General features: G+C 35.3%; 1 protein-coding gene across 6 annotated transcripts in view; it reads right to left on the bottom strand.

Moving 5' to 3' along the window:
• Nucleotides 1–21,087, bottom strand: part of LOC148941672 (uncharacterized) — a 54,133-nt gene extending 33,046 nt beyond the window's left edge. For 2 of the 6 annotated variants that reach the window (XM_089103862.1, XM_089103857.1), the window contains exons 1-3: nucleotides 20,925–21,058; nucleotides 8,751–8,883; nucleotides 389–559 (exon numbers count right to left, since the gene is read on the bottom strand). In XM_089103862.1, coding sequence (XP_088959988.1) covers nucleotides 389–559; nucleotides 8,751–8,793 — 214 coding nt within the window. In that variant the 5' untranslated portion in view covers nucleotides 8,794–8,883; nucleotides 20,925–21,058. Of the gene's footprint in view, nucleotides 1–388; nucleotides 560–8,750; nucleotides 8,884–12,882; nucleotides 12,960–20,924 lie in introns of those variants that run through there. The other 4 variants (XM_089103860.1, XM_089103859.1, XM_089103861.1 and 1 more) reach the window with 4 other exon arrangements.
• Nucleotides 21,088–26,424: the final 5,337 nt, after the last annotated feature.

Below are 26,424 nucleotides of genomic sequence, written 5' to 3'. Positions count from 1 at the left end.
TAATCACCCTTTGATTAATATTAAAAACTGTTAAGACAAGATAACTTGGTTTATACTGATCTTGACTGGTTGCTGATATATCCTTTTTTTTATACCTTTTTTGGGGCATGGAACAAAATCTTTCGTAGTAATCTAACACAGCAAACTTTTCTTATCATGTCATTTCAGCTCTCTTTTTTTACCTTTTTTTGTTTTAGGTTTTTTGGATTTTTTTAGCCTGTACGCATTTAAAGGTTCCAAGACTATCCTTCATAGATTTTCATGTTTTTACCTTCAATATTAGCTTACTGTACAGCAGAAATGTAAAGGTTCAAAACTATGCACAAAAACACACAACCTGATTTTGTGTTCAAAGATATATGTAGGCTCTTGATGTTTGAAAACTTACCTTCGTTTTTGCAAGCAGTTACATCGAATTTGTGAGCGCAAAAATTAATTTCAAACTTCGTAGATATACTGATTGGAATAATCAAAGCATTCCCCTCCTGCTTAGGTGATACATCACAATTTGTAATCCCTAAAACCTGCTCATCTTCATTTGGAAATAAGTCTTCAATTTCTGAAAGAAAATGAAGACAAATTTACACTCCGAATCAATATAAATTTTCTGGCGTTTTATTATCAGTTCCCTAATTCAAGTGGCTCAGTTCCCTCATCCCCCTTTGTAGGTATTGTAATAGAATTAATGAAACAATTGACCATTGCCTATTTGAATGTAATATACTGACGTCTGCACAGAATATCTTACATTGTAAACTGTTAAAGTGCTTCAGACACCACAAAATCTCACTATCAGCCAAATGTCTAGCTGACTATACCTGCACACAAAGCACATAACTGAATATTTATGTTTTGATATTTTAACTCTTAGAGTCAAAAGATTTACTGAAAGAAATCTGGGGAGGTTCAATAAATAAGATGCAATCAAGTTAGTAGCTCTGTTCAGCTTACAGAGTGAAGCAACAGGAAAACGACTGAATAGTCTTGACTGAAAAGCCCCGCCTGCTGAAATGGAAGAAGAAGAAGAATAGAAGAAAAAAAATATGCTACTTCTCTAAAACTGCAAGATTTAATTTGCAAATTAGAAATGAAATGTTGGCATTTTTTCTAGGCTTAAACTATTTTTTTCGCCTCTGATTTCTGTTGGCATCTCTAGCTGATTAGAGATGAACACAGTCCAGAGCTTTAGAAAAAATATAACCATTCGATAAACTCTATGTCTATATGGGAAGATTTTTCAAAAAAAAAAGTTTTCATATGGCACTTCAGACATGAATTCGGCGATATCCACGCATATTCTATTTTTGGGAGGAAAACTAGCATAAGAGGGGAGGGCACCTGTTACAACGGCCGTCGAGGTACCTGACAAGTCCTTTGACCCTTAAATTGCAGGGACTAGGTAGAGGGGCTCTACGCTTCCCTCGTTTTTCCTCGGCATAAAAGACCCCATGTTACAGCCCGCATGAGCGTATCCACGAACATAACCACAAATGATGGAAGGTGATAAGCTTGTCCTTAACCCGCTACTGAATTTTGTTTCTCGTGCTTTGAAATCTGGTAATCGGTCTCATGAGATTGCGAAAACAGCGGCAGAATTTTTCAAGAAAGATGAAATCCAAGCGGCGAAAGAATTAATATGGAGGGGTTTTGCTGTAAGTATTTGTAAGCGCATGAAATTTATTATGGCTGACAATATCTCTGACATTTTGAAATTGCTCAAATGTTGTGACAAAAAGAAAATTGCCCTCCCTAAATATGTCATCTAGGAGCCAGACGAAGTACCCATTGTCCCTGGGGAAGTAAGCGCTGTTATTACTAGGAAAGTAAACGAAATGTCTTCAAAGCTAGAGAGTTTTATCGAGCGTGATCGTCCCCCTGCTCAGTGGCCACTCAGAGGATCTGGATCCTCGTTTCAGAGGCAGTCCCCCACACTCCAACCGACCTACACAGTTGTACTAAAGAACCCCCCTCAAGAATAGAGGAACTCAGAAATGAGAAAGGACTATTTGGATAAGGTATGCGGCGACAATTCCTTTAGCATTGCTGAACTGCGAGCGTTGAAAAGCGGGTGGCCCGTGGTACTAGCTGATAAGAAGTCTGCCAATGCAGTTGCGCAGGCGTTATGTGCTAACGATAGATCCGTTGAGGCAAAAGTGAAACAACCATATTTCTACGGAATAGCACGTCACGTTCCTATAGACATGAGCGATGAAGAACTCTGCGAGATTCTTTCGAACTGTTCGAGAGCTTTGCAGTTGGGTAATTCTAGGTCGTTCAAACTTCAGTTCTCTTCAAAGGTGAACCTTGAAAATGCAATTAAATCACCCCCAGTGATTGATTACGAACACATCCCTATCTCTCAATATCTATTTCTTCCAATGAGATGTTTCAATTATCAAGCATTTGGTCACGCGGCCAAATTCTGCAAGAACGAAGCCAAGTGTTCTAGATGTGGAGATAACCACAGTAGCACTAAGGACAACCCTTGTAGCAAGCAGATTAAGTGAGCACTCTTTGGTTCGGACAAGCATCCATGCTAGAGTTACAGCTGTCTGGAAGCGCAAAAGTTACTTGCAGTTAAGAAATGAATCGTGAATTAAGTTTGATTACTTGGAACATTAACAGAAATGTAATCAACAAACTGCCTATCCTCGAAAACCTAATTCGCAATCATAACATTGTATGTCTCCAAGAACATTTCCTGATTTATAAAGGGACTGAACTTTTAAACATCGGTGACTCAATCGATCTTTTTGCTGTTGGTGCGAAATCGAGTGGTAGTGGCCGGCTCTCAGGCGGTATCGCAATCCTTGCTTCAAAGTCTTTACGCGCGACAGTTTTCCAAGTTTCCGATAATTTTATTGCGATCAAGGTTGAACGGACAATAATCTTCTCAGTTTATATGCCTACGGACTACAAATCATCTAGATCATATTCCAAGTTCGTTTGTGCTTGTCAAAAATTAGCAAACGCTATTGAAAATTGTCGCACCCAAGATTTGTCGTACATTGTTGCCGGAGATATGAATTGTGATTTGTTGAATCCGGAAAGCCCTAGATCCCAAGTACTCTCGACTACATGCGCTGGTCTAAATATAATAGAAAATGATCTCGATTTGACGTATGTACATAACTCTGGGGCAACTTCATCTCTTGATTTTATAATTTGTTCTGATCAACCAGTTCCCCTTTGCCAGTCACATGTGGATACGTCTATCAGCGCATCTGACCGCTTACCAGTTAGTTATGTTTTCCCACCTAGTACATCTTCGAACTACAACCCTGATCTACCCAGTGGAAGAAAATGGCATAAGAAAGTTATGTGGGATAAAATTAATACCCCTTTGTACCAGAAGGTATGTGACGATATTTTAGCAAGAATTCGTGTCCCTTACAATCTACTTCATATATCTTCTTCAGTTGCACCAAGTGATAAACAAGTAATGAACAATATATACTGTAGTGAAATAGTTCATGCCTTGCAGTGTGCAGAAAAGGCTGCAGTTCCGATTTGTCGTGTTCGGATTGGCTCGGAAATACCCCACTGGTCCGATAATTCAGATCTTGTAAATACGTGTGCGGACGCGAAATTCTAGTGAAGCATGTGGATAAATAACGGCCGACCAAGGCATGGTATAGTGAACTCCATCCGATTATATACTAAGCGAAGATTCGCAAAAACCCTCGCTGTACATCGTGCTATGATTATTGAATGTGATAGTAAATATATAAAGCAAGAACCCGATCGCATGTGGAAATTCTTAAAAAAGAAGAAACGTAAAAAATCAGTTGATGTTCTGCCCAGTGAGAGTGAGTGGGGTAAATATTTTACGCATGAGTTTTCATCGCCTAATACTTATCTAGAAAATAAATTTTCTATTGAGCTTGATGCAAGTCTTGCGGAATGTGAACGGGAAGTTGGTTTTGTTGTTTCTAATTTGTCAGTCAGTGAGGCACTCTCAAAACTGAAGGAGAAATTGTCGAGGGGGGTAGATAACCTGTGCAGATTTCATCTGCAAGCGGGAAGTCAGAACCTTGTCGAGCACCTTTGTCTCCTGTACCAGATGATTTTTAATGCTGGGGTTGTTCCAGACCTATTCTGCACGGGGGTAATTACTCCTGTATTAAAGAAGGGAAAAGACGGGGGGCAGTGTTCTTCTTACCGCCCGATAACTTTCGCGCCTATACTGTGCAAGTTATTTGAATTGCTTGTTGTAAATAGGCTTAGTGCTATATGTAACACGCCGGATAACCAATTTGGTTTCAAGAAGAAAATGAGTAGAGAACACGCGCATTATTTGATTGCTAATTTGTTGATTGACGCCGATGATTCAAATGAGACTTTGTATTTTTCCGGTCAAGAGTCAACCGCGCGTTTGATTCCGGTGTGCACCCTCAGATATTGTTGTCGGCCCGGAAACGTGGCGTGGATAAGTCTATTATACGCGCACTGAAGAATATGTATAGCAATTTAAAAGCGCGTGTAAATGTACCTTGTGTTAATGCTTTAACCCTATCTTCTAGTCTTATACCTGTAGAGAAGCGAATACGCCAAGGAGCACTTACTTCACTACCGCTTTTCAATAATAGTATTATTTCATCGCAAGAACCGGTTCAGTCTACATGTATCTTTAGAGGTCTCAATGTTTCGCTGATCCATTATGCCGACGACATTTTGAACGCGAGTAGAACACTTATAGGCATCGAAGAGACTTTCCGTGTTTTGAGTAAGGAGTATGGTAACATAGGTCTTTCTTTCAATCCCCAGAAGAGTGAAGTTCTCGTATTTAATAGCCGCGTTAAAGATAGTGTACCAGTTGATGTTATTTTCGGTATTTATACGATTAGGTCTTCGTCTAAGATTATGCACCTCGGCCTTCCAATTTGTAGCAATCTTAAAGAAACACGCAATTGCCTTGTTTCATTGTTCGCTGTAAAGACACACAGAGCTTATGGAATTCTCGTTTTAATGAAGTGCCACTTTAACCGTTTTCTACTTGCAAGGGTGTATAATGCTTTTGTTTTGCAACGTGTACTAGCCCTATCTCCGTTTTGGAAAATTTTTACTTCGTCTGATCGCCGCAATATTCGGTCTATTTTCTACAGATATGGCGAGTATCTGCTTCGTCTTCCAGTTTGGATGAGGAATTCGAATATATTTCTGAAGTATGGTATAGCCGACCCGCTTATAGCTGTACTGAATCGCCGTGTTCGATTTGCAAAGGCGTTTGAACCAAGCCTCTCTTCATTATATGTTGCAATAGCTTAAATTTGTTTTTTTGTCGTAGGAATGTTCTTAATCTTGTTTTTCTGTAGTTGAGTTTTCTTCGTATATTTTGTTGTTATTTGATGTTACTTTTTTTTTCTTTTCTTGTACTCCATTTACAACATTTTAGATGTTTAATAATGGGTAATAAAATAATAATAATACAATATTGTTCAAAGAAGTACTTTCAAAATAATAATAAAACATACAATATGTATTTTAGTGACAAAAAAATTAGCGGTTAAAAAATTTATAACTTCTCATTAGCTTCTAGATCGACACTTCTAATTTTTATGTATATATCTTCTCATTTTCCCCATTGTCTATGTTTAAAATTGAATGCATAAAAACATGTGTCCTGCATGCATTACTACACTGTGTATCCGATCAAAAAGAAACTTTAAGGAGTTGTTGTTTACAAAGTTAAAGGATATACAATAATTTTATTCTGTCTGGCAATTACTAATTCCGGGAAACCACTACATTTGAAAAACACGTTTTTTTCTATTGATTCAGAGTATAACCGTAGTATTAGTTTATAAAATAAATTCCACAAATGAAAAGGAACTCTGAGGGGGACTGGATATTCAGAGGATAATTTTCTGTGGAGGGGGGGGGGGATTCATTGGACGTTTTTCTTGGGTGAGTTTTTGGCAGAAAAGGCATTGGGAATTTCCTGCATGGAAGGCGGGAGAATTATCAATGTAGGAGAATTAATAGCAGATATTTTTCAAATTCAGTGGTTAATAATACAGGGGAGGGTTCAATGGGAAGAATATTCTTCCCAGTTTTGTTCACATTTCTTAAAGCAATAAAAAAACGTGAATTCATGTGCATACACGGGAATATATTTTAGGGCGCCTGAAATTTCAAGGGGTAGCAGTCAAATTTGTTGAATCCACTCCCTAAAAAAAACACAGCAGCTTTTTAAAAATAATGCAGAAATCCAAATGGAGTGGAATAGAGGACCAAAATGTTTGCGCACTTTGTATAGGTCAAGATTAATTATGAATGCTTTTTAATTTTTTGTAAAAAAAAGGGTTAGTATTATAAAAAAAAATCCACTAATGTAAAGTCTTATGGAGAATAACTTACATATTCTGCACTTACATATTTTTAGCTACCCCCCTACGTTTTAATAATGATTGTATCTTTGAACTTAAAAGTATTTGTAAGTATCCCCCTCACCCCATGCAGAATATTCTCTCAAATGTGTTTTTGGCCAAAATTGAAAGCAAATCAGAATTGAAAAAAGAATATTTTGCACTAAGCATCAATTCAGATACACATTTTTTCAAAACTATATTGCCCTTGATAAACCCCTTTGAAACTTCTCCCTAATTAATTTTCAAAATCTACTTGATTACTTGGTCTGATATTACCTCAAAGGTTCAACTGGGCCCTTAACCCCTCAATTTATACCCTTAGACATGTCTGAACATAGATACCCACTTTTTACAACCTGAATGCACGTCATGTTTTATTTATAGTTCAACGCCCTCCTCAACATTCCCTGAAAGCTTCAACGTATTTCTCCTCGACCATTCATGAGATATTGTAGATATGACCTTTTATGAGTATGGATGCACATACTGTCTTTTGATTAGGTCAAATTTCCCTGAAAGTTTCAGATAAAAACCCTAAGCCGTTTCCTTAGATGCAAACACTGTGTTATGATTTAGTTCAACATACCCTGAAAGTTTCAATTTAATGCTGTTAGCCATTTTTTTGCAATATTATAGACACACAATTTTGACATCCTGGATGTGCAGCGTCTTTTAATTTAGCTTAACATAGTCTTCAACTTTCCTAGGAGGTTTCAACTTAATACCCTTAGCTGTTCCTGAGACATTGCAGCTTTACCCTTCTAACAACACTGATGCACATAATACCTTTTGATTAAGTTCAATAAACCCCATAAATCTCCTAATACCCTAATCTGTTTATCATGTGTTGCAGAGATGCACTTCCAACAACCTGGGTGTCACAAATGCACACAGTCTTATTATGAAGTTTAACTTGCCCTGAAAGTTTCAACTTAACACCCTTAGCCATTACTAATATACTGCAGATACATTCTTTTGACAAACTGGATGCATTTAGTGTCTTTTGATTTAGTTCAACACCCCTCTGAAAAGTCCCTGAAATTTTCAACTTGATAACTTCAGATGTTTCTGAGATATTGTAAATATGCCATTTTGACAACCTGGAAGTCAGTAATTTATTTTAATTTAGTTTAACATGTCCTTAAGATTTCAAAATAATATGATTAGCTGTTTCTGAAATATTGCAAATGCACCCTTTTGGCAACAAGGATCCAAATGGTTTCTTTTGATTAAGTTAAACCAAATTAATTCATTCTTGGACAGCCCCCTCCCCCCACCCAAGGGAAATTCTCACTCAGAAATTCCCTCATTTTATGCAGAAGATTCTTTACAACCATTCCCCTTCATTGGGAAATCAGATCAATTAAGTTGTTTCAAAAGGACAGAGGTTGAAAGAACAACATATCTGAAAAGATGACATTTGGTAACCCTGAACTGGGAGGGGTATGGTTTTCTTCAAAGGATTTTCATGCTTGATTTTGATGTCATAGTAAATATTTTTAACTAGAAAGTGCCTTCCCAGCAGTTCAACTTTTTACATATTTTTGTGATTTTCCTGCACAAAATGTTATCTCCCTGAAAATTAAAGTTTCAAAAAAATCCTAGCCTGATTGACAATATTTTTATTTTTCCGTTTTGCATACAATGTTGCTCTGTAAGAATATATGTTTAGCAGAATCTTAAAAGAACAATTGACTATTTTTTCTTTAGTCTGTTTTCTTTGTGATCGTAAAAGTAATACAATTTAGCCTTCATTTTTTACTACTGTGATAATTATTTAGTTACACAAATGCAAATAACTCTTTTTCAAGTTTATTTCTGCAATAATAAAGGACACTATCAACAGTGATTTATACCTTCATTGAAGAGACATGCTGTGAATCTCATTTCAATAATACATCCATAGAATGAAAAAGAATACCAAAATTAAACCTAACCTAATTATTTACCTAAATTATGTTCTGCTGAAGTTTGATTTCTTTTTGTTCCCAGGAATTCCATAAGACTGAATCTTTGCATGGGGTGACTTGAAACAATACATAAAAATCCTCTGTAAGAATTTCATTAAAATAATCATACCTGCAAACAACAAAGATAATCATAAATTAGAATCCAAGGATCCTATTTTCCCCAAAAAATAATTTTTATCAAAACATACAATATTTTTATATTTACACCCAAACCCTTTGAAAAAACCCCTCAGTCCTTTTCCTATGCTTTGGTCTAAGATCACTCATAAATAAGATAAATTTATTCGTTCAATTTTAGGCAATATTAGAATTTATGACATACTTACTAAATTTTCATTGAATAGAAACAAGGATAAAATGTAAATTCTGTACACAAAAACTAGGCCAAATTCTTAGAACTTCCACTTACCTTGCTTAACTGTGGCTTCATCAAAAACACCTCTTGCATCCATTGTTTCACAGTCAAAATGAATTTCTTATTCAATCCCTTAGATAAGTTATTTCCACAGGTGATCAGACTTTGGATTTTAAGAGTCTTTTTCCTAGAAAACAAAGGGCCAATTTTCTAATTGGGTAATTTCATATATGTCTTACCAGTCCTTCACTCAATCTGAGTCCAATCCTATACTTAAGCACAAGTTTTGCACCTAAACATGACAATAAGAAAAAGATAACAGTGATAAAAAGAAAAAAACTAATTTAGAGTGAAAAGATAAAATACTGATAGACCAAAGATGAAATAGACAATACAGATCAAATACAAGACAAATATAAAAACAAGACAGAAAGGGAGAAAAAGACATGACTAAAAAGACAAAGGGCAATATTACTTTACATGAGTAGGACCTTTGCCTACTGTCCCACTGGGCCAGCACAGATCTGACAGAGAGACAGATTGAAAAAGAACAATATTTGCCTTAAAAAAGTGAAAAATTAAGAGAAAAGCTCTACAAAGAAGGTGGTAAACTTCGATCATTCGAGATAGTGACAATATGCTGTTCTTATAAGGAAATCAACAAAAAGCATATAAGGTTATTTCAAAACAAAGCAGAAGATTTACTAAGTTAAATGAGGAACTACAGTGGCTGAACACTCAGTAGTACAAAAACTTATGTGCTTCTCTAATTACTGTGTAGGGCAATAGCATCCTGGCTAGACATTCACAATTCTTTTTGGATGTACAATATGCCTACATCAGACTGTGATTGTAGAATAAAAGAATAAAATACAAAAAAAAAAATCTGCATTGTTGAAACAGCAAGATAGCCATTCTAAACTGGTATGACTAACAAGGTGACATATCACTTTTTGCAGGGAATTAAGATAGGTCATTACTCAGCAAAAGCAGATAGACCAAAGATGAAATAGACAATACAGATCAAATACAAGACAAATATAAAAACAAGACAGAAAGGGAGAAAAAGACATGACTAAAAAGACAAAGGGCAATATTACTTTACATGAGTAGGACCTTTGCCTACTGTCCCACTGGGCCAGCACAGATCTAACAGAGAGACAGATTGAAAAAGACCAATATTTGCCTTAAAAAAGTGAAAAATTAAGAGAAAAGCTCTACAAAGAAGGTGGTAAACTTTGATCATTCGAGATAGTGACAATATGCTGTTCTTATAAGGAAATCAACAAAATGCATATAAGGTTATTTGAAAACAAAGCAGAAGATTTACTAAGTTAAATGAGGAACTACAGTGGCTGAACACTCAGTAGTACACAAACTTATGTGCTTCTCTAATTACTGTGTAGGGCAATAGCATCCTGGCTAGACATTCACAATTCTTTTTGGATGTACAATATGCCTACATCACACTGTGATTGCAGAATAAAAGAATAAAATACAAAAAAAAAATCTGCATTGTTGAAACAGCAAGATAGCCATTCTAAACTGGTATGACTAACAAGGTGACACATCACTTTTTGCAGGGAATTAAGATAGGTCATTACTCAGCAAAAGCAGATTGGAAATCACCAGCTTGGTGCATGAGAAAATGCATATCTCCTGGTACTATTTCACAGTTAGTGTTGGCTTGTATAACATGTGCTAAAAAAGGCTTGTGCATGGCTTGTGCTAACATGTATAACATGGCTTGTGCTAACATGTGCTTGAATAAAGAATAAAATACAAAAAAAAAAAAAATCTGCATTGTTGAAACAGCAAGATAGCCATTCTAAACTGCTATGACTAACAAGGTGACATATAACTTTTTGCATGGAATTAAGATAGGTCATTACTCAGCAAAAGCAGAATGGAAATCACCAGCTTGGTGCATGAGAAAATGCATATCTCCTGGTACTATTTCACAGTTAGTGTTGGCTTGTATAACATGTGCTCCACACTTGACCAATGACACAAATGATTTGTCTTGTATCTAAATATTTCTATTTATAATCATGTAATATACTTAGAAGATTCTCTCTATTGCTGTTCTTTGTGCTTCAAATAAGATTACTATATTTCTGATCATCGAGATTCTGATGCAGCAATCTGCAGTATATCTAATAATGATCTAAAAAGCTTCCCACCAGGAGCATCCCAAGCCTCTTTTCACTGGAGGGGGGCAAACTTTGTAGATTTTACCAAATTGTTACCTGATTTCTGAAATCACAGGCAAGTAAAACAAGGCTCAAAATTTCTAAGGGCTAAGAAAACAGCCACTGGGGGAGGAGGGGAGAGGGCAGCACAACATACTTGACTGTATTCAGAGTTAACCCAGAATGTCAAGAATTACTTTGTACTCACACTAGGTGTTTAGTTGATCAATTTTGGTTCCTAAGCTGCAAGTTTAACCTATTTAGTGTAGTTTCAAAAGTTTTGTTAGTGCTGAAACAATATCAGTGATCTTATTATCCCTAGTTTTAAGGTAATCTCCAAGATTTCACAGTGATATAACTGTTGGAGATGATAATGTCAGATTTTAATGTTTCCTTCTATCTCTCCCCTCATTTTTAAACCAGATTTGTCTGAAAGATCTTAATTCTTTCAGGTAAACCTATATATTTAGTTATATTAGGGGGTGGGAGTATATACCTCCACCCCCTAATGTGCAAATGTATTCCCAGAATTCCATCCTGAATCCAAGTAGCCTATAACATTCATTTTTGTCAGAAATTAACTTTACCCCCATTCACAATTAGAAAATGATAATGAAAAGTTAGGAACACATCTGAAAGCTTAACATTTGTGTAGCTGTGTGCATATATAGGCTAATAGGTTACAATGTTTGGTCAAGTCGCAACATAGGCAATAATACTCCTAAACTAATGACTCAAATAAAGAAAGTTATCACCAAAATTGTGACTTGTGCCTTTTTTTTGTTCAACCTTAATTGCTAGAAGATGTGATTTAAGGTAATTTAAGGTAATGTTTCAAGAAATGAGAAACAACTGAGGAGTGTGTTATTTGTGGCTGCCTCCGAGAAAAAAGGGAGGGGGTGTGTGCTGTTAGAAATGCAAATGGTGAAATTCTAGTTTAGCTACTTTTTGATATATTGGAAAGGGGGTAGGTTAGGAAAATGGAACTTTTAGCAATAAATCCAGGGCCAAAAACATGCTCTGGGAAGTTATTGCCTAGCTTCCATGTTAACTTTCTCCTGATTTCTAAGGCTTAGACATATGCCTACTTGAAAGATCTATAACTATTGAAATTTTGACAAAACAACATTTGGTATAAATGTATGACCATGCCAGGTAATAATGAGACATGTTAAGAAAACAATTCATACTTCATAATATGCAAAATTTTCCTAGTTAACATATTTTCCAGGGGGAGCACCTTTATCGTCACTATTTTCACTGTTGTACAATTTTTTTTAACAAAATTGTGAAAAATAAACAGATTTCACTGAATTTATCCGTTTTCAAATAGTCTATATATGAAAGTTCAACACCCTCGCTGCCATCTACCAAAAAGATACAAAGAGGCAAATATTCTTAAATTTAGGTTCAGTTAGGTTAGATTAGCTAGATGGCTCTTGGGTGTTTGTTTTATAAACAATTTTCAAGACTTAGAGAATAGACATAAAAATGAAAAATGTCATTGAAAAACTGGAAAAACAAGGAAAATAGTGAGGATAAAGGTGCTCCCCCTGGAAAATATGTTAATTTTGCAGGTGCTTATTTAGAATCCGGTAGTCACACAAGAAAGACCGCTTCAAATTTCAAAGATGCTATATAAAAAACTCATTTTTGCTGCCTTGTGAGGTATTGCTCACTCTATGACAAATGTTTAAACTTTAGTTTCTTGGGGTTGAAGGGGCAAAAACAGGTACCTAGGTTAGGTTACAGCTTTAATATATGCTATGCTTTACCCCCCCCCCCCTTAATGTGCAAATATATAGACCAAATTTGTTTCTGAACTATTATATTTTCATCCTATTTTTTTTTTCATTAGCTTAAATGAAACTTCACTTCTTGCCTGACTACAAGATTCTAAATAAGTACCATTTTGCATATTATGAAGTAAGAATTGTTTTCTACATGTCTCCATATGACCTGGCATGTTCACACATTTACACCCAAAATTTTACCTTAACTCTTAGTTATCAGTTCCTTTTTCTTGTTAAAGTTCTGAAAATGAAATTTCTGTTATTTGAGTAGAATTTTAATTCATTTCAATTTTTTTTTTCTAAAATTAGGAACAGTGTTTGCAATTCTTTGAAACCTCATAAATCAGTACTGAGCAAAGTTGTGAAGCCAAACACAGTTTTCTTGTACTTTGTACTCATTTAAGCAGAAGATCTGTTCTGCAAGAGGTAAATTCCCAGGTGGCACTATAATTTAGCTAGGATGAAAGTGAAAACATCATTTGATGCCTTTTTTATGTTCTATCATAATTCAATAATTGCTTCTGCTGCAAATTGCATCTTGAGCCCTTAAAGGGGCCCCAAGGTATTTTATATGAATTGTGAAAGAGCATAAAAAAGCATCAAATGATGATTTCACTTTCACCCAAGCTAAATTGTATGGCCCACTGCAGTTACCATGAAATTACGTACCTCCACCCCCCTAATGTGCAAATATATACCCTGAATTAGCTATGCCCTGAATTGTTGACAGCAAAGTTTTGAATCGCAAAATTCAGCACTATTTTTGTAAATGGCATTTGAAAAACTTGAAACGTTAGGAAAACGGTTTATAGGCTATTTGAGTCGCACAATAAAGGGCTAGGCACACGCAGCTGATTTCGGGAACCGATTTCAGCAAGGGTGTATTCCACGTCGAGTGATTATAATTAATGATGTCAAGAGGCGGGGCTTAGAGGCGTTTTTTGGTGATTAATCATCATTAATTATATGCCTAAAGCTCTAAAGCCCTAGTACATTCCTTGTTTAGAACGTAATTAATGATGATTAATCACCAAAAAACTTCACTAAGCCCAGCCTCTTAGCATCATTAATTATAATCACTGGACGTGGAATACATCCTTGCTGAAATCGGTTCCCAAAATCAGCTACGTGTGCCTAGCCCTTAAATGAGGTTTTAATTGTTATAAATAATTATTCTGGAATATATTACTCTTGAATAACTTATTTATAAACTAGTGATATGTTTTTAACAACTTTTCAATAACTTAACTAGTGTTGATAACTTCTTTGTGTGGTTACAAAAATAGAATATCTTTGGGACCCCTTTAAGGGCTCAAGATGCAATTTGCAACAGAAGCAATTATTGAATTATGAGCATAAAAAAAGACATAAAAAAAGACATAAAAAAAGACATCAAATGATGTTTTCACTTTCATCCTAGCTAAATTATAGTTCCACCTGCAAATTTACCCAGGAAGATGTTGCTTTCTTAACATAAAGATTTTTAAAGGTCATCAAAGGTCACTGCCCACTAGAGGGAGAAGGAATGGAGGTAGGTATTTCAAAAGGTGAATTCCCAGGTGATGCAATAATTTAGCTAGGATGAAAGTGAAAACATCATTTAATGCCTTTTTTTATGCTCTTTCATAATTCAATCATTGCTTCTGGGGCTAATTACATCTTGAGAATTTAAAGGGGCCCCAATGGTATTTCATTTTTGTAACCACACAAAGAAGTTATCAACGCTAGTTAAGTTATGTAAAAGGGGTTAAAAACATATCATCAGTTTATAAACAAGTAGTTCAAGAGTAATATATTCCAAACATACTTATTTCTAACAATTGAGACCTCATTTATTAGGCAACTCAAATATAAACCGTTTTCCAAGCATTTTAATTTTTCTAATGCTGTCAACAAAAATAGCACTAAATTTTGCAATTCAAAACTTTGCTGTTGACAATTTAGGGTATATATTTGCACATTAGGGGGGTGGGAGAGCCGGGTACATTGTTTTTTTTAGGTGAAGCATCATTAATTTTTGCATTAAACTCCAAGCAGGATTGAACTAGCCTAATTCTGTACCTGGTTGAACCAACTGGTTGAAGAAAAAAGGCCTTAACTTTACCTAGGCAAACTTCTTCTTTCCAGGATAAGCCTAACAAAGAACTCCTCATTTAAAATGTTATAAATTAGCATCCCAACGAATTTATGTTTACCCTGATCAATAATTTTTTTTTAGTTTTGTAAAACTTTAGTCAGAGGTTGGCTAACAGGCCTATCAGTTTGTTTGATGTAGGCTAGGGGTAAATTTTTTGCAGTTTATATTATTGACTTAAGAATAAAGTGAACATACCACTTGATGCCTTTTTTTATGCTCTTGCAAATATAATAGTCACTTCTATTGGAAATTCAAATTCACGTCCCCTCCCCCCCCAAATGTGCAAATATATACCCTGAATTGTAACCACACAAAGAAGTTATCAGCCCTCCAATTTTTTAGTCACTTAAAAGGGCACTATAACTTTTAATTCCCATTCAAATGAGCCTTCTCATGACATTCTAGGATCACAGGGCCAATACGATCACCCCTGGGAAAAAAAATGAACATGCATCTGTAATCTTTCTTCTGGCAAAAAAAAACAAGATTCCACATTTTTACAGATAGGAGCTTGAAACCTCTGCAGCATGGTTCTCTGATACTCTGAATCTGATGGTGCGATTTTCATTAAGATTCTATTACTTTTAGGGGGTGTTTACCTCTTTTTTCCAAAATAAGGCAAATTTTCTCAGGCTCATAACTTTTGATGGGTAAGACTAAACTTGATGAAACTTATATATCAAAAATCAGCATAAAAATCCAATTCTTTTGATGTATCTATTGATATAAAAATTCCGTTTTGTAGAGTTTCACTTACTATTGAGCCAGGTTACCTCTTACTTACAGTTTGTTACCACAAACTGTTTGAAAATCTTGGAAGTATAAAACAATATCATCATTGAAATAATTATGGTCCAAAACCCTTAATTTGAGGTTTGCAAAAACACCTCCCGTATGTTCCTCCTCCAAACTCCCTTAATAAGCTATGCAATTAAGGTACAAAATCCAATATATCCAATAAGAGTATTAGAGGCGTGGTTCTGTTAGTACAGCTACTTCAAATTAGAGTGTCTTGGATTCAATTCCTAATTTTTTTTTGTTTTTTTAATCACAGTTTTGTCCCCTTCTATATGATCATTTTCAAATAATTTCACTGTTTTTATAAATGTGATACACTGATTTCTTAAACCATGTCCCAGGAAGGTATTTTGTCAGGCAATTTGATTCAAAAGGGAATAGAGGTCATCCAGTTCATGGTTTGCAACAACATTTTTAGTAGATCACTAAATCCATACCCCAATGTATGGCGTAATTTTGTCAAAATCCTGTATGAGGGGGCGGGGGTGTAAAATCTGGAGCCAATTTTCCCAAATCAAGTGAAAATGTCAGAGAAAACTTAAAAACGAGCCATATAGTAATAAAAAAGGTAAAGATGTACTAAAAAAAACTGACCTGTGTCAGTGGATGCTTAAATTATGCAGGCTTATCTTGATTTTGACAACATTTTTGGAGAAACTAAATTTCACCTGGGGGGGGGGACTGGTTTTGAGGGAATTCTGTGGTGTGGGAGAGGCAGTTGCTCCCTGTGTCCAATAGGAAATTAAATTCCTGACCCCAACCCCTTGCCACTTAGGGGTTGGAGAAGTGCAGGTATGTAGTTCTAGAACCGCTCAAAGCTGTATATTAAAAGAAGGATTACTTATTATAGTATTTACTTATTCAAATTCTTTCCTTGACAATTCCGATGTAATATTCTCTCCATACGTAACATTGTGCATCTAAAGAGGAAGAAAAACAAATGAAAACAGTTCTATAAGAGAATCGAGGTAATTCATCCCAAAATTTTTGAAATAAAAACAAACTTAGTTTATAATACCATTTATTGTACCTACACAAGAAATAATATTTTTAGAAATTTTGATTCATTTGTAAGTAATGAATGGCTTTTCTATTTGGGGACAAAAATATGCAAAAAACGAGACTATTTTTCCCTAGATTCAAAGTGATTAGAAATTATATAAAACAAAAATTTTGAACCAAAACTAAGGAGCAACATTAAAACTTAAAAAGAACAAAAGTTATTCTGTAAAATAAAAAAGATCATGACAGTGAAAATGACAGAGAAAACTTAAAAATGAGCCATATAGTAATAAAAAAGGTGAAGATGTACTAAAAAAAACTGACCTGTGTCAGTGGATGCTTAAATTATGCAGGCTTATCTTGATTTTGACAACATTTTTGGAGAAACTAAATTTCACCGGGGGGGGGGGACTGGTTTTGAGGGAATTCTGTGGTGTGGGAGAGGCAGTTGCTCCCTGTGTCCAATAGGAAATTAAATTCCTGACCCTAACCCCTTGCCACTTAGTGGTTGGAGAAGCGTAGGCATGTGGTTCTGAAACCACTCAAAGTTATATATTAAAAGAAGGATTACTTATTGTTACACTTACATATTCAAATTATTTACTTGACAATTCCGCTGTAATATTCTCTCCATAAGCAAGATTTTGCATCCAAAGAGGAACAAAAACAAATGAAAACAGTTCTATAAGAGAATCGAGGTAATTCATCCCAAAATTTTTGAAATAAAAACAAACTTAGTTTATAATACCATTTATTGTACCTACACAAGAAATTATCTTTTTTGAAATTTCGATTCATTTGTAAGTAATGAATGGCTTTTATATTTAGGGACAGGTCAAATAACTCCCTAAGCCTAAAGGCACATTTCTGTTGAGCTAGCAAAATTTCCCACAAGCATGTCAATATGCAAACCTGCCTTAGTTAACCTTTTGTGTCAAAGCTACTTGCCTAGAGCTACTTTCTTAAGTGCTACTAAATTTATCGTTTTAAAACAGAGAATTAAAGGCCTATTTCTTCTTAAAAAAATATGCAAAAAACGAGACTATTTTTCCCTAGATTCAAAGTGATTAGAAATTATATAAAACAAAAATTTTGAACCAAAACTAAGGAGCAACATTAAAACTTAAAAAGAACAAAAGTTATTCTGTAAAATAAAAAAGATCATGACAGTGTTGTTTCTAAGCTAAATTTTAATCAAAAGCAGGCAGAGATTAATTTTAAAAAACAAAGTTTTTCCAAGAGAAGTAAAGAGGAAAGTTGAAACTTAAACAAACAAAAATTATTACTTCACAGCATATCTAACATATATCAATAAAACTAGTGCAAATAAATCAACTGGTGATATTTCGCTATGTTTGTAGGATTACAGAAAACTAGCACTTAACTGAAAACACAAAACAATACAAGAGTTTTGGTATGGTAAAAATAAACATTTAACAGCACTTTTAACAGTATAAAAGTAAAGCCTTTTTAGACTGTTGCTTTATTTATTTATTTTTGTTTGTTTAATTTGGCATCACTTCTGCACAATGAGCTCAGTACAATGATTGACTATCATTTTGGATCTGAAAAAGACATTTTATGATTATTTTGTAGACAAGTTTGAGGTAAAGGAATCTTCTTAGTATTAAGACTACAGACTCGCTTTAAAATTTGTATCACAACTTGAAATTCTCTGTTTTATAGAGAGAAATAACAGGATCTCCAGAGTTCATATTATGGTTGATATGTTCTTTATTTTGAGTAATACTAGGTAAGACCAAGATGTTACCCGATTAGTCAATCCATTATTTCTTATTCTGTTTAATGACTGTAAGCTTATTATTTTTATGGCTAAGTTATTAAAAAAAAATTATTGTATATTGAAAGTTACTGATATCACAGCTCCTGTAAGACCACAAAAAGTGTTATAGATCAGTTTGTTGTTGTGAGGCTATGTATTTACTTTTGACTCCAAAATCAATATTCTTGTTTTTTACTTGGCTTTTTGTGTTTTCAGTAAAGTGCTAGTTTTTGTAATCCTACAAACATAGGGAAATATCACCAGTTGATTTATTTGCACTAGTTTTATTGATAGCCTATATGTTAGATAGGCTGTGAAGTAATAGTTTTGTTTGTTTTGGGTTTCAACTTTGCTCTTTACTTCCCTCAGAAAACCTTTTTTTTTTATTTAATTATTTTACAAACAAGGAACAGAAATAAGCAGTGGGCAGGGTCTATTATTTTTAATATTGGTGATGTGGAACAGATTTCAGTAAAAAAAAAACATCATTAATTATGATTACAACAAGGAAAGCACCCAACTATAGCTTCAGCTTTCAATTCTTCTGACCTCTTCATCCTCATCAGAGCCTTGTTTTCAGGCACCAGGTTTGAAAACAGGTTGCTATCAAGTTCTAGATTAAGCATTTTTAGGGTTGCAGGTTCAACACAAATCTGCTTCCAAGCTATTTAGCTGCCAGGTTCTGTCCATGTTTGAACCCAGGTTCCATGAATCTGGAACCCACAGAAATACCAGGTTCAAACCCAAGTTCTGTGTTCATTGGTGATAAATTCAAAAATTTAAATAGTTCTGTTTTCATTGGTGATAAATGCAATCCAAGCCTAAAGGGAGCCTAGCTCCTGGCTAGAGTGAAGCTGCAGATTAGTTCCCCACAATAAAAACAACTTATTTCTTACAGTAAAGGTGAAGTTTAGTTCCCCCTGTAGTATAAGGTGCAAAGGCCCTACCCATAGGACCGGGATATACAGTAAGACATGACTTGTTTATAATCTGCTTCTAATGTATGGTCTATGCAACTTTACAGCTCAATTGACTGAATAATACAAGTTAGAAATAAGTTGTTTTAATGAGGTGGATCTAAACTGCACATTTACCATTTCTTACTTTGTATTATTTAGTCAATTGGGTTATAAAGTTGCATAGTTACTGTTTAATAGAGGCAGGGCATAGCCTAGACAAATCACTTCTTACTGTACATCCTGCTTCTATTGCCAGGTCATCTGCATTCTAAAGTTAAAGGGGAATTTATCCGCACCTTTTTCAGGTGGGTTAATGCTGACCACCCTCTTATGTTGCTTGTTTGAGCACTGCCTAAGTGTTATAAAAAAAAACATTCCATGAGAACTCTATGAGACGTGTTAAGCCTACTTCTCATTTTGTGTTTCAATTAAACAATAGTTAGTTTGTAATTTTTATAAATAAATAGCCATCTACCTTTTTTCAACTATCTACTTTTTAAGCTCTATCTAGTGTAAGTTTGAAGTTCTCGGGGGGGGGGGCAGCTGCCCCTCCTCTGTATACCCATGCTTAGACTATAGTATAGGGCAGAAATTCAAAAAAAAAATATACAAATAGATTTTCCTTTTAATTCAATTTCCAAACAAAATAATGTAATGCTTGTGATCATAATTGCACCCCTCCCCCCTTATGGGAATAAATATGGCTCTAGGTTGTGTGCAAAAGTTTACTGATTTTGTTTTTAAAAAAAAATAATGGGTTTTATTAACCAAATGTTATGATATATTCCCTTTTTTGTTACTTTAACAGCAACAGTATACTAACAGTAAGATTTCATTTGCTGTCCTTGGTACTTTAATAGTGACAGTACATTTTAGTAAGAGTACAGTAACAGTTAGATTTTGTTCTAACTGTCCTTGTTACTTTAACAGTAACAGTACACTAACAGTAACAGTAAGATTGTGTTTTCACTATCCTTGGTACTTTAATAGTAACAGTACATTTCAGTACAGTGTGATTTTGTTCTCACTGTCCTTATTGCTTTAACAGTAACAGTACACTAACAGTAACAGTAAGATTTTGTTTTTGCTGTCCTTGGTATGTTAATTGTAAAAGTACATTTCAGTAACAGTGCAGTAACAGTGAGAATTGTTCTCACTGTCCTTGTTACATTAACAGTAACAATACACAAACAGTAAGATTTTGTTTTTGCTGTCCTTGGTATATAGCCTAATAAAAAGAAAAACTCAAATAAATTCTCAAATTTGGAAAGCCTTATTTTTATGTGGGTGTATTTTCTGCAGGGGGGGGGGGATTTTCAGGGGGTAATTGCTGGGGGGTAAATTCCCACCACCCTCTTATTTTGCCTGTTTGAGTGCCACCTAAGTGTTATCAAAACACATCATTCCATGAGAACTCAATGAGAAATGTTAAGCCTACTTCTCATTTTGTGTTTTAATTAAGCAATAGTTAGTTTGTAATTTCTATAAATAAATCTAATTAATCAGTTTAGGCAGTCAAGAGACAAACAGTTGCCTCAATTGATTTTTGAAATACATTGATTACCTAGTAACAATCTCAAGTATCATAAATGAACAAATATACATATAGTTTCTTATCAAATTCCAAAAATTCTATACGATATATGGCCCAAGGTCTAGTCCTTTCAATCAGTTGACATCAAATTAAAATTTTTAAATGTTCCATGCAATCATGCAGTTTCATTTTCAAAATCTCCGCTCTATTCCTCAACAGACAAATGAAACTCGTGGTTCGTTTATACGAAATCCGTCCGTTTCCGTTCAAACTATGACTAAAGTAACGCTGCGTTTTAAGGCAAAGATTTCAAATTATTGCAACAGCGTGACCTATGTTCTTACCAGGATCGAGGAAAACGGACAACGCGGTAAAATAAAAAAAATTGTTGCCCAGGCTTATTTTCTAGACTATTTCGCATTCTGAAGTTTTGATCAAGGAGGCACACTTGTGCCTCTATAAAGAGGCGACCCACCGCAATGTTAAGCGATTTCAGGTCCTAGAGGTCGCAGAGAGACGGCGGTAATCGCATTTTGTAGCCCAAGCTCAAACTAAGAAACTTGCAAAATTTCGTCCTCCTCCGACTTTATCTTCATGGGGTAAACTGGGCCGGAAGTTTGGACCCTCCCACCACAGCCCCCCTTTAACGTTGTCCGATTGGGCTGAAATTTAGAGGTTAAGCTTTCCTAGGGCCTGGGGCTTATCCTCGAAATTTCAGCTCAATCCGATCACTCCTTCCCTGTTTTCAAAAAACCAAATATAGCCACTTAAAATTCATCATTTCTTTTTTTTTTCTTAGCCACGCCTACAGGCCACAGTTGGCACCGGATCCGGTTGAATGAGGACTCAGTCAAAGCAAAATTTGACCTGTAAGGGCCTTTTGATATTTTCAGACCGAAAAAATTATCCCCCGAATTTACATTTACGAAAAACCTTGTTTTCCTATATTAGCCCATGTTAATTTTTTCCACCACAACCCCCCTTTAACGTTGTCTGATCGAGCTGAAATTTGGAGGCTAAGCTTTCCTGGGGCCTGGGAGATTATCCTCGAAATTTCAGCTCAATCTAATTACTCCTTCCCTGTTTTCCAAAAACCAAATATCAAGTTTTGCTTGCGTCAAAAAGATTCATCACCTTACTAAAAAAACAATTTCAATTATGTCTCTTTAGTGTAGCAGTGAGACTCCTGGCTGTCAGGCGGAAAACCCGAGTTCGATTCACCGTTAGATCAAATTTTTTATATACTGAATTTCAATTTAAAAAAAAAACTCAGTTTCTTTTTTAAATTATTTAAGAATAATACACAATCATCTAACAGTTAGTCAAGCAATAATAAGTAATAAACTGTACAAAAACGTGCAGAAATTATTTGAAAAAAAAATACGTTTTCTAAAGAGTTAAAGAGGCTGAGTTACATGGTCGAACCTTAAAACGTACAGGGATTAGGAGGCACAGCGACATTAAATCTTAAAACGAACAGAAATTATTCCGTATATGAAAGAGGCTGTGCCCTCCTCAACGCCTCGCTCTTTACGCTAAAGTTTGACTTTCTCACAACTCTTTTTTTAAACAATAAAAACTTTAGCGTAAAGAGCGAGGCGTTGAGGAGGGCTCAGCCTCTTTCATATACGGAATAATTTCTGTTCGTTTTAAGATTTATTGTCGCTCCTTACTTTCAGTTTAAAAAACTTTTTTTTTTATTTAATGGCTGCTAATGCGGGGGTTTGGGGGCGGCAGCCCCCCAACTGTGCCTCCTAATCCCTGTACGTTTTAAGGTTCGACCTTGTAACTCAGCCTCTTTAACTCTTTAGAAAACGTAGTTTTTTTCAAATGATTTCGGGTAAGAGCCTTTACAATATTTGGATTAAGATCGTTTAATGAATTCCCACCCTCTAATGGGGGTTCCCCCTGGGGGAAGTGTCAAAGTGGGAACTAGCCATCCACTACAGACAAACCATATACAAACAGGATCAACATCAGCATTAGTAGGACTGTCTCCTCCACTAATATCAGTCTCACCACCACACATAGCATACTCACCATCTCAAACCCATCCATTTCCATTATGCTCTGGACAGCCCCATCAAATACCTAGCCTAGACAAGGTCCTCACTCAACATATCAAGATACTCAAGGACCCCCTACAGTTTATTATGCACCTCTGCCAAATTCAAGTCATCAAGGTCATTTGTATCATGCACCTCAAACCCAAAATTTACAATTTGTACCATCAATAAATGCCCACAATAGATTTTCAGAGTTGTCAGTTGATTATCCTCCTCTCCCCCAGGAAGAAAAGGAGGACCTCACAAATGTTGTAGATCCTATGGATGCTGAAGGGATCAGTGATTTACTGAAAAGAAATGGTAAGAGAAGTGGCTCCCCTCTTGAGCAAGAAACTTCTAAAACTGTTAAACCTCCTATAGTTGAAAGATTTCCAGAGAAATTCAGAGCTAGAAATAACAGAATAGAGGCAGCTAGTGAGTTTATAAGCAGTGAGTCATTGACTACTCTAACAGTAGTTTTCACATCACAGGTAAAATCACATCAGCCAGAGAAATTACTCTAGAACAGAAGAATACTATCCAAATAGACAAAATTGACTTTTACTCAAACTATGATAAAAATTGAACTATCTGTATATGTTCAATTACACACTGCATTTGATACTTTAATTAAAATTCAGAATCTAGATGATGTTGATATAGCACATGAAGAGAAACGACTAGTCAGCTTTGATGTAATCAAGCACATAGCACTAGATTATTTACAGTACGAACTGTTGATAAACTTCAGGGTCGAAACTAATATTGAGATTAAGGACTTAAAGAGGTTAAAAAGATACAACTAAGGGACCAAAAAATTAGAAGATAGCCTGAGTATTTGCGTAGCATTTGAGAGTAACTCTCTTCCCCAGTCTATTTGGCTATATGGAAGAAAAAGAAGTATTGAGAGATACAACAGACCAATTATTCAGTGCTTTAAATGGCAAAAGTATGGCCACACCCAAGAAAAGTGTAGGTCACCACATGCTGTATGCTTGAGCTCTGCAAACAAACAGACTTCTAATGATTGTCCCTTAAAACTAGAAACCAAAGAGTCAGGAAAATACCAAAAGTATGTCTGTGCTAACTGTGGGAAAAACCATTCAACAACATCTGGTAGCTGCCCAGCCCGCCAACAAAACCGTAAAATCATAAAAATTGCAGTTGCCCAAAACATACCTCTGAAAAGAGCAGCTAATCTATACTGGAGTTATGCCAATGCACTGAACAAGAAGGCTATGAAAGAGCAACCCCCCCTTGAACCACAAAACACCCTTCAACAGCAAGTGTTATTTGTAGCCAGAAATGATACACATCAAGGACATAGAAATAAAAGATAGGATAGTGAAGTTATGTCAATTTATGCACTCACTGTTCAAAGTTGAAATCAATGTAGAAGAAGTTTGGAATCTAGCAAATAGCCTAAACCAGAATGAAGTTGCTATCTTTTAACATCCAATCTATTATGAAAGGCAAAAAGGATTTATTAGAGTGCTATTTAGAAAAAGAAAAAATTGATGTTAGATGCTTTCAAGAAACATGGCTACAACCCCAGAATTCATGGAGACTTAGAAATTATGAAGTAATAAGAAAAGATAGAGCAGAACAGTCAAGAGGAGGAATATTAATTTGCATTAAAAAGTCATTAATGTTTCAAAAACTAGATATTGAAGACATCACAAGTTCTAAAATTGAGATGGTAGCTTGCCGAGTATTCCGGGGTAAGAGGGATACAATAGTTATTGTTAATATATATAACAACCAATGGAAATGAGCCACAAACAGAGGACATTTTCAATAAAGTGAAAAAAGTGATTAAAGCCAAAGAGCCTTTTATTATTGCTGGTGACTTTAATGCCCATTCAGATGCCTGGTGTTTATGTGGATCTCATAATCGTAGTGGTATAGGTATCCTAAGTGCTCTGGATAAGAATGATGACATTGGCCTAGTCACCCCACTTGCACTTCAAACTAGAAGAAACCCAATTACAGGAGTATATTCTACCATTGACCTGACATTATCTGTAGTAGCAATAATCAATCAACTAAATATAAGTTTAACTCCTGAACCAACCTTAACCAGTGATCATGAGCCAGTGGTAATTGAGTATAAAGAATCTTCACTAAGAAGTCAAACCCCACCAACACGCCCTACCTTTAAATTGAAGAAAGTTAACTGGAATTACTTCCAGGAAGAACTTACAAGGATAAGTATTGAAGAAGAACTGGCAACAGTTATGACTACAGAGAAGAAAATTGAAAGATTACAAGATCTACTGATGGAAGTGGCTAAGAAGACTATTCCCATCAAGACATTGGGCAACAAGACTAGGAATGAACCAATATGGTGGAATGAACAGTTTAGCTTAAATAAGAAGAAACTAAACCAAGCTTCAAACAATTACAACAAGATTCTGACAATTGAAAATTATTGAAAAAAAATATTGGCCCAGGCTGAATTTAGAAAAACAATAAATCAAGCTAAAGAAGAATCTTGGAAGCATTTTGTTTCAAATCTCAACTTCAGGGATCCATTTGGAAAAGTGTATACCTTCATAAGAAAGATGAATAGGAGAGAATTGTACCACCATCCGCAGGGGCCAACAACCTACCAAGGACAAGTGATTGCTGATAACAAAACAAAAGCTGAGGCAGGAGCAAGTCACCTCCACCAGACAAAAGGTAAGAAAGATCCATTTGAAGGAACCAGCCCACATTCAACAACTTTCACTAAAGCAAGAAAACTTTCTATGCAACAGTCAGTATGAAATTAGAACAAACCCGTTTCAAAAGCAGATTTTGAACTTGTTCTAAAGACACTACAACAGACTTCATCTGGCGGCGACAACCTATACACTGTATTATTTAAAAGGTTGACTGACAAATGTAAAGATGTTCTGCTACAACTCATCATAAGATTGTGGAAGGAGGGCAATTTCCCTACAATTTGGAAGAATGACACATCTAACATGATCCCAAAACCAAATAAACCATACAAAGTAGAAAATCGTTGTTTTATAACTCTGCTCCCAGTTGAAGGTAAGATGTATGAAAAGCTAGTAAAGGAAAGACTGCGATTTGCAATAGATGAAGCTAGCCTGCTGCAGGATATTCAGACAGGTTTTCGCAGATAGAGAAATACAGTAGATAACCTGATCAGGATGCAGAGAGACATCATTGATGCACTTGATAATGGCAAAGTAATGATTGCAGTGTTCTTGGATGTTAAAGGAGGGTTTGATAATTTGGTTTAAAGACAGATACTACAAGGTTTATCTAAGGCAAAAATTAATGGAAATTTGACGAAATTCACACTCAGCCACCTGTCAGATAGAAAAATTGCTGTGACTGTAGGACAAAAAAGATCAAAGGAAATTGAGGTGGAAAGAGGTGTTCCACATAGAAGTGTTCTTGGACCAGACTATTATAATGTTGGAGAATTTGATATCCCTCTAGAAGACAATAACTGCAAAGGAGGAATCTTT

Source organism: Artemia sp. Qi Xiang Cuo, chromosome 18 (assembly GCF_049724085.1).
Source record: "Artemia sp. Qi Xiang Cuo chromosome 18, ASM4972408v1, whole genome shotgun sequence".
NCBI classification, from domain to species: Eukaryota; Metazoa; Arthropoda; class Branchiopoda; order Anostraca; family Artemiidae; genus Artemia; species Artemia sp. Qi Xiang Cuo.
Note: the sequence above shows the minus strand (reverse complement) of the source record. Positions and strands in the feature narration are given on the sequence as shown.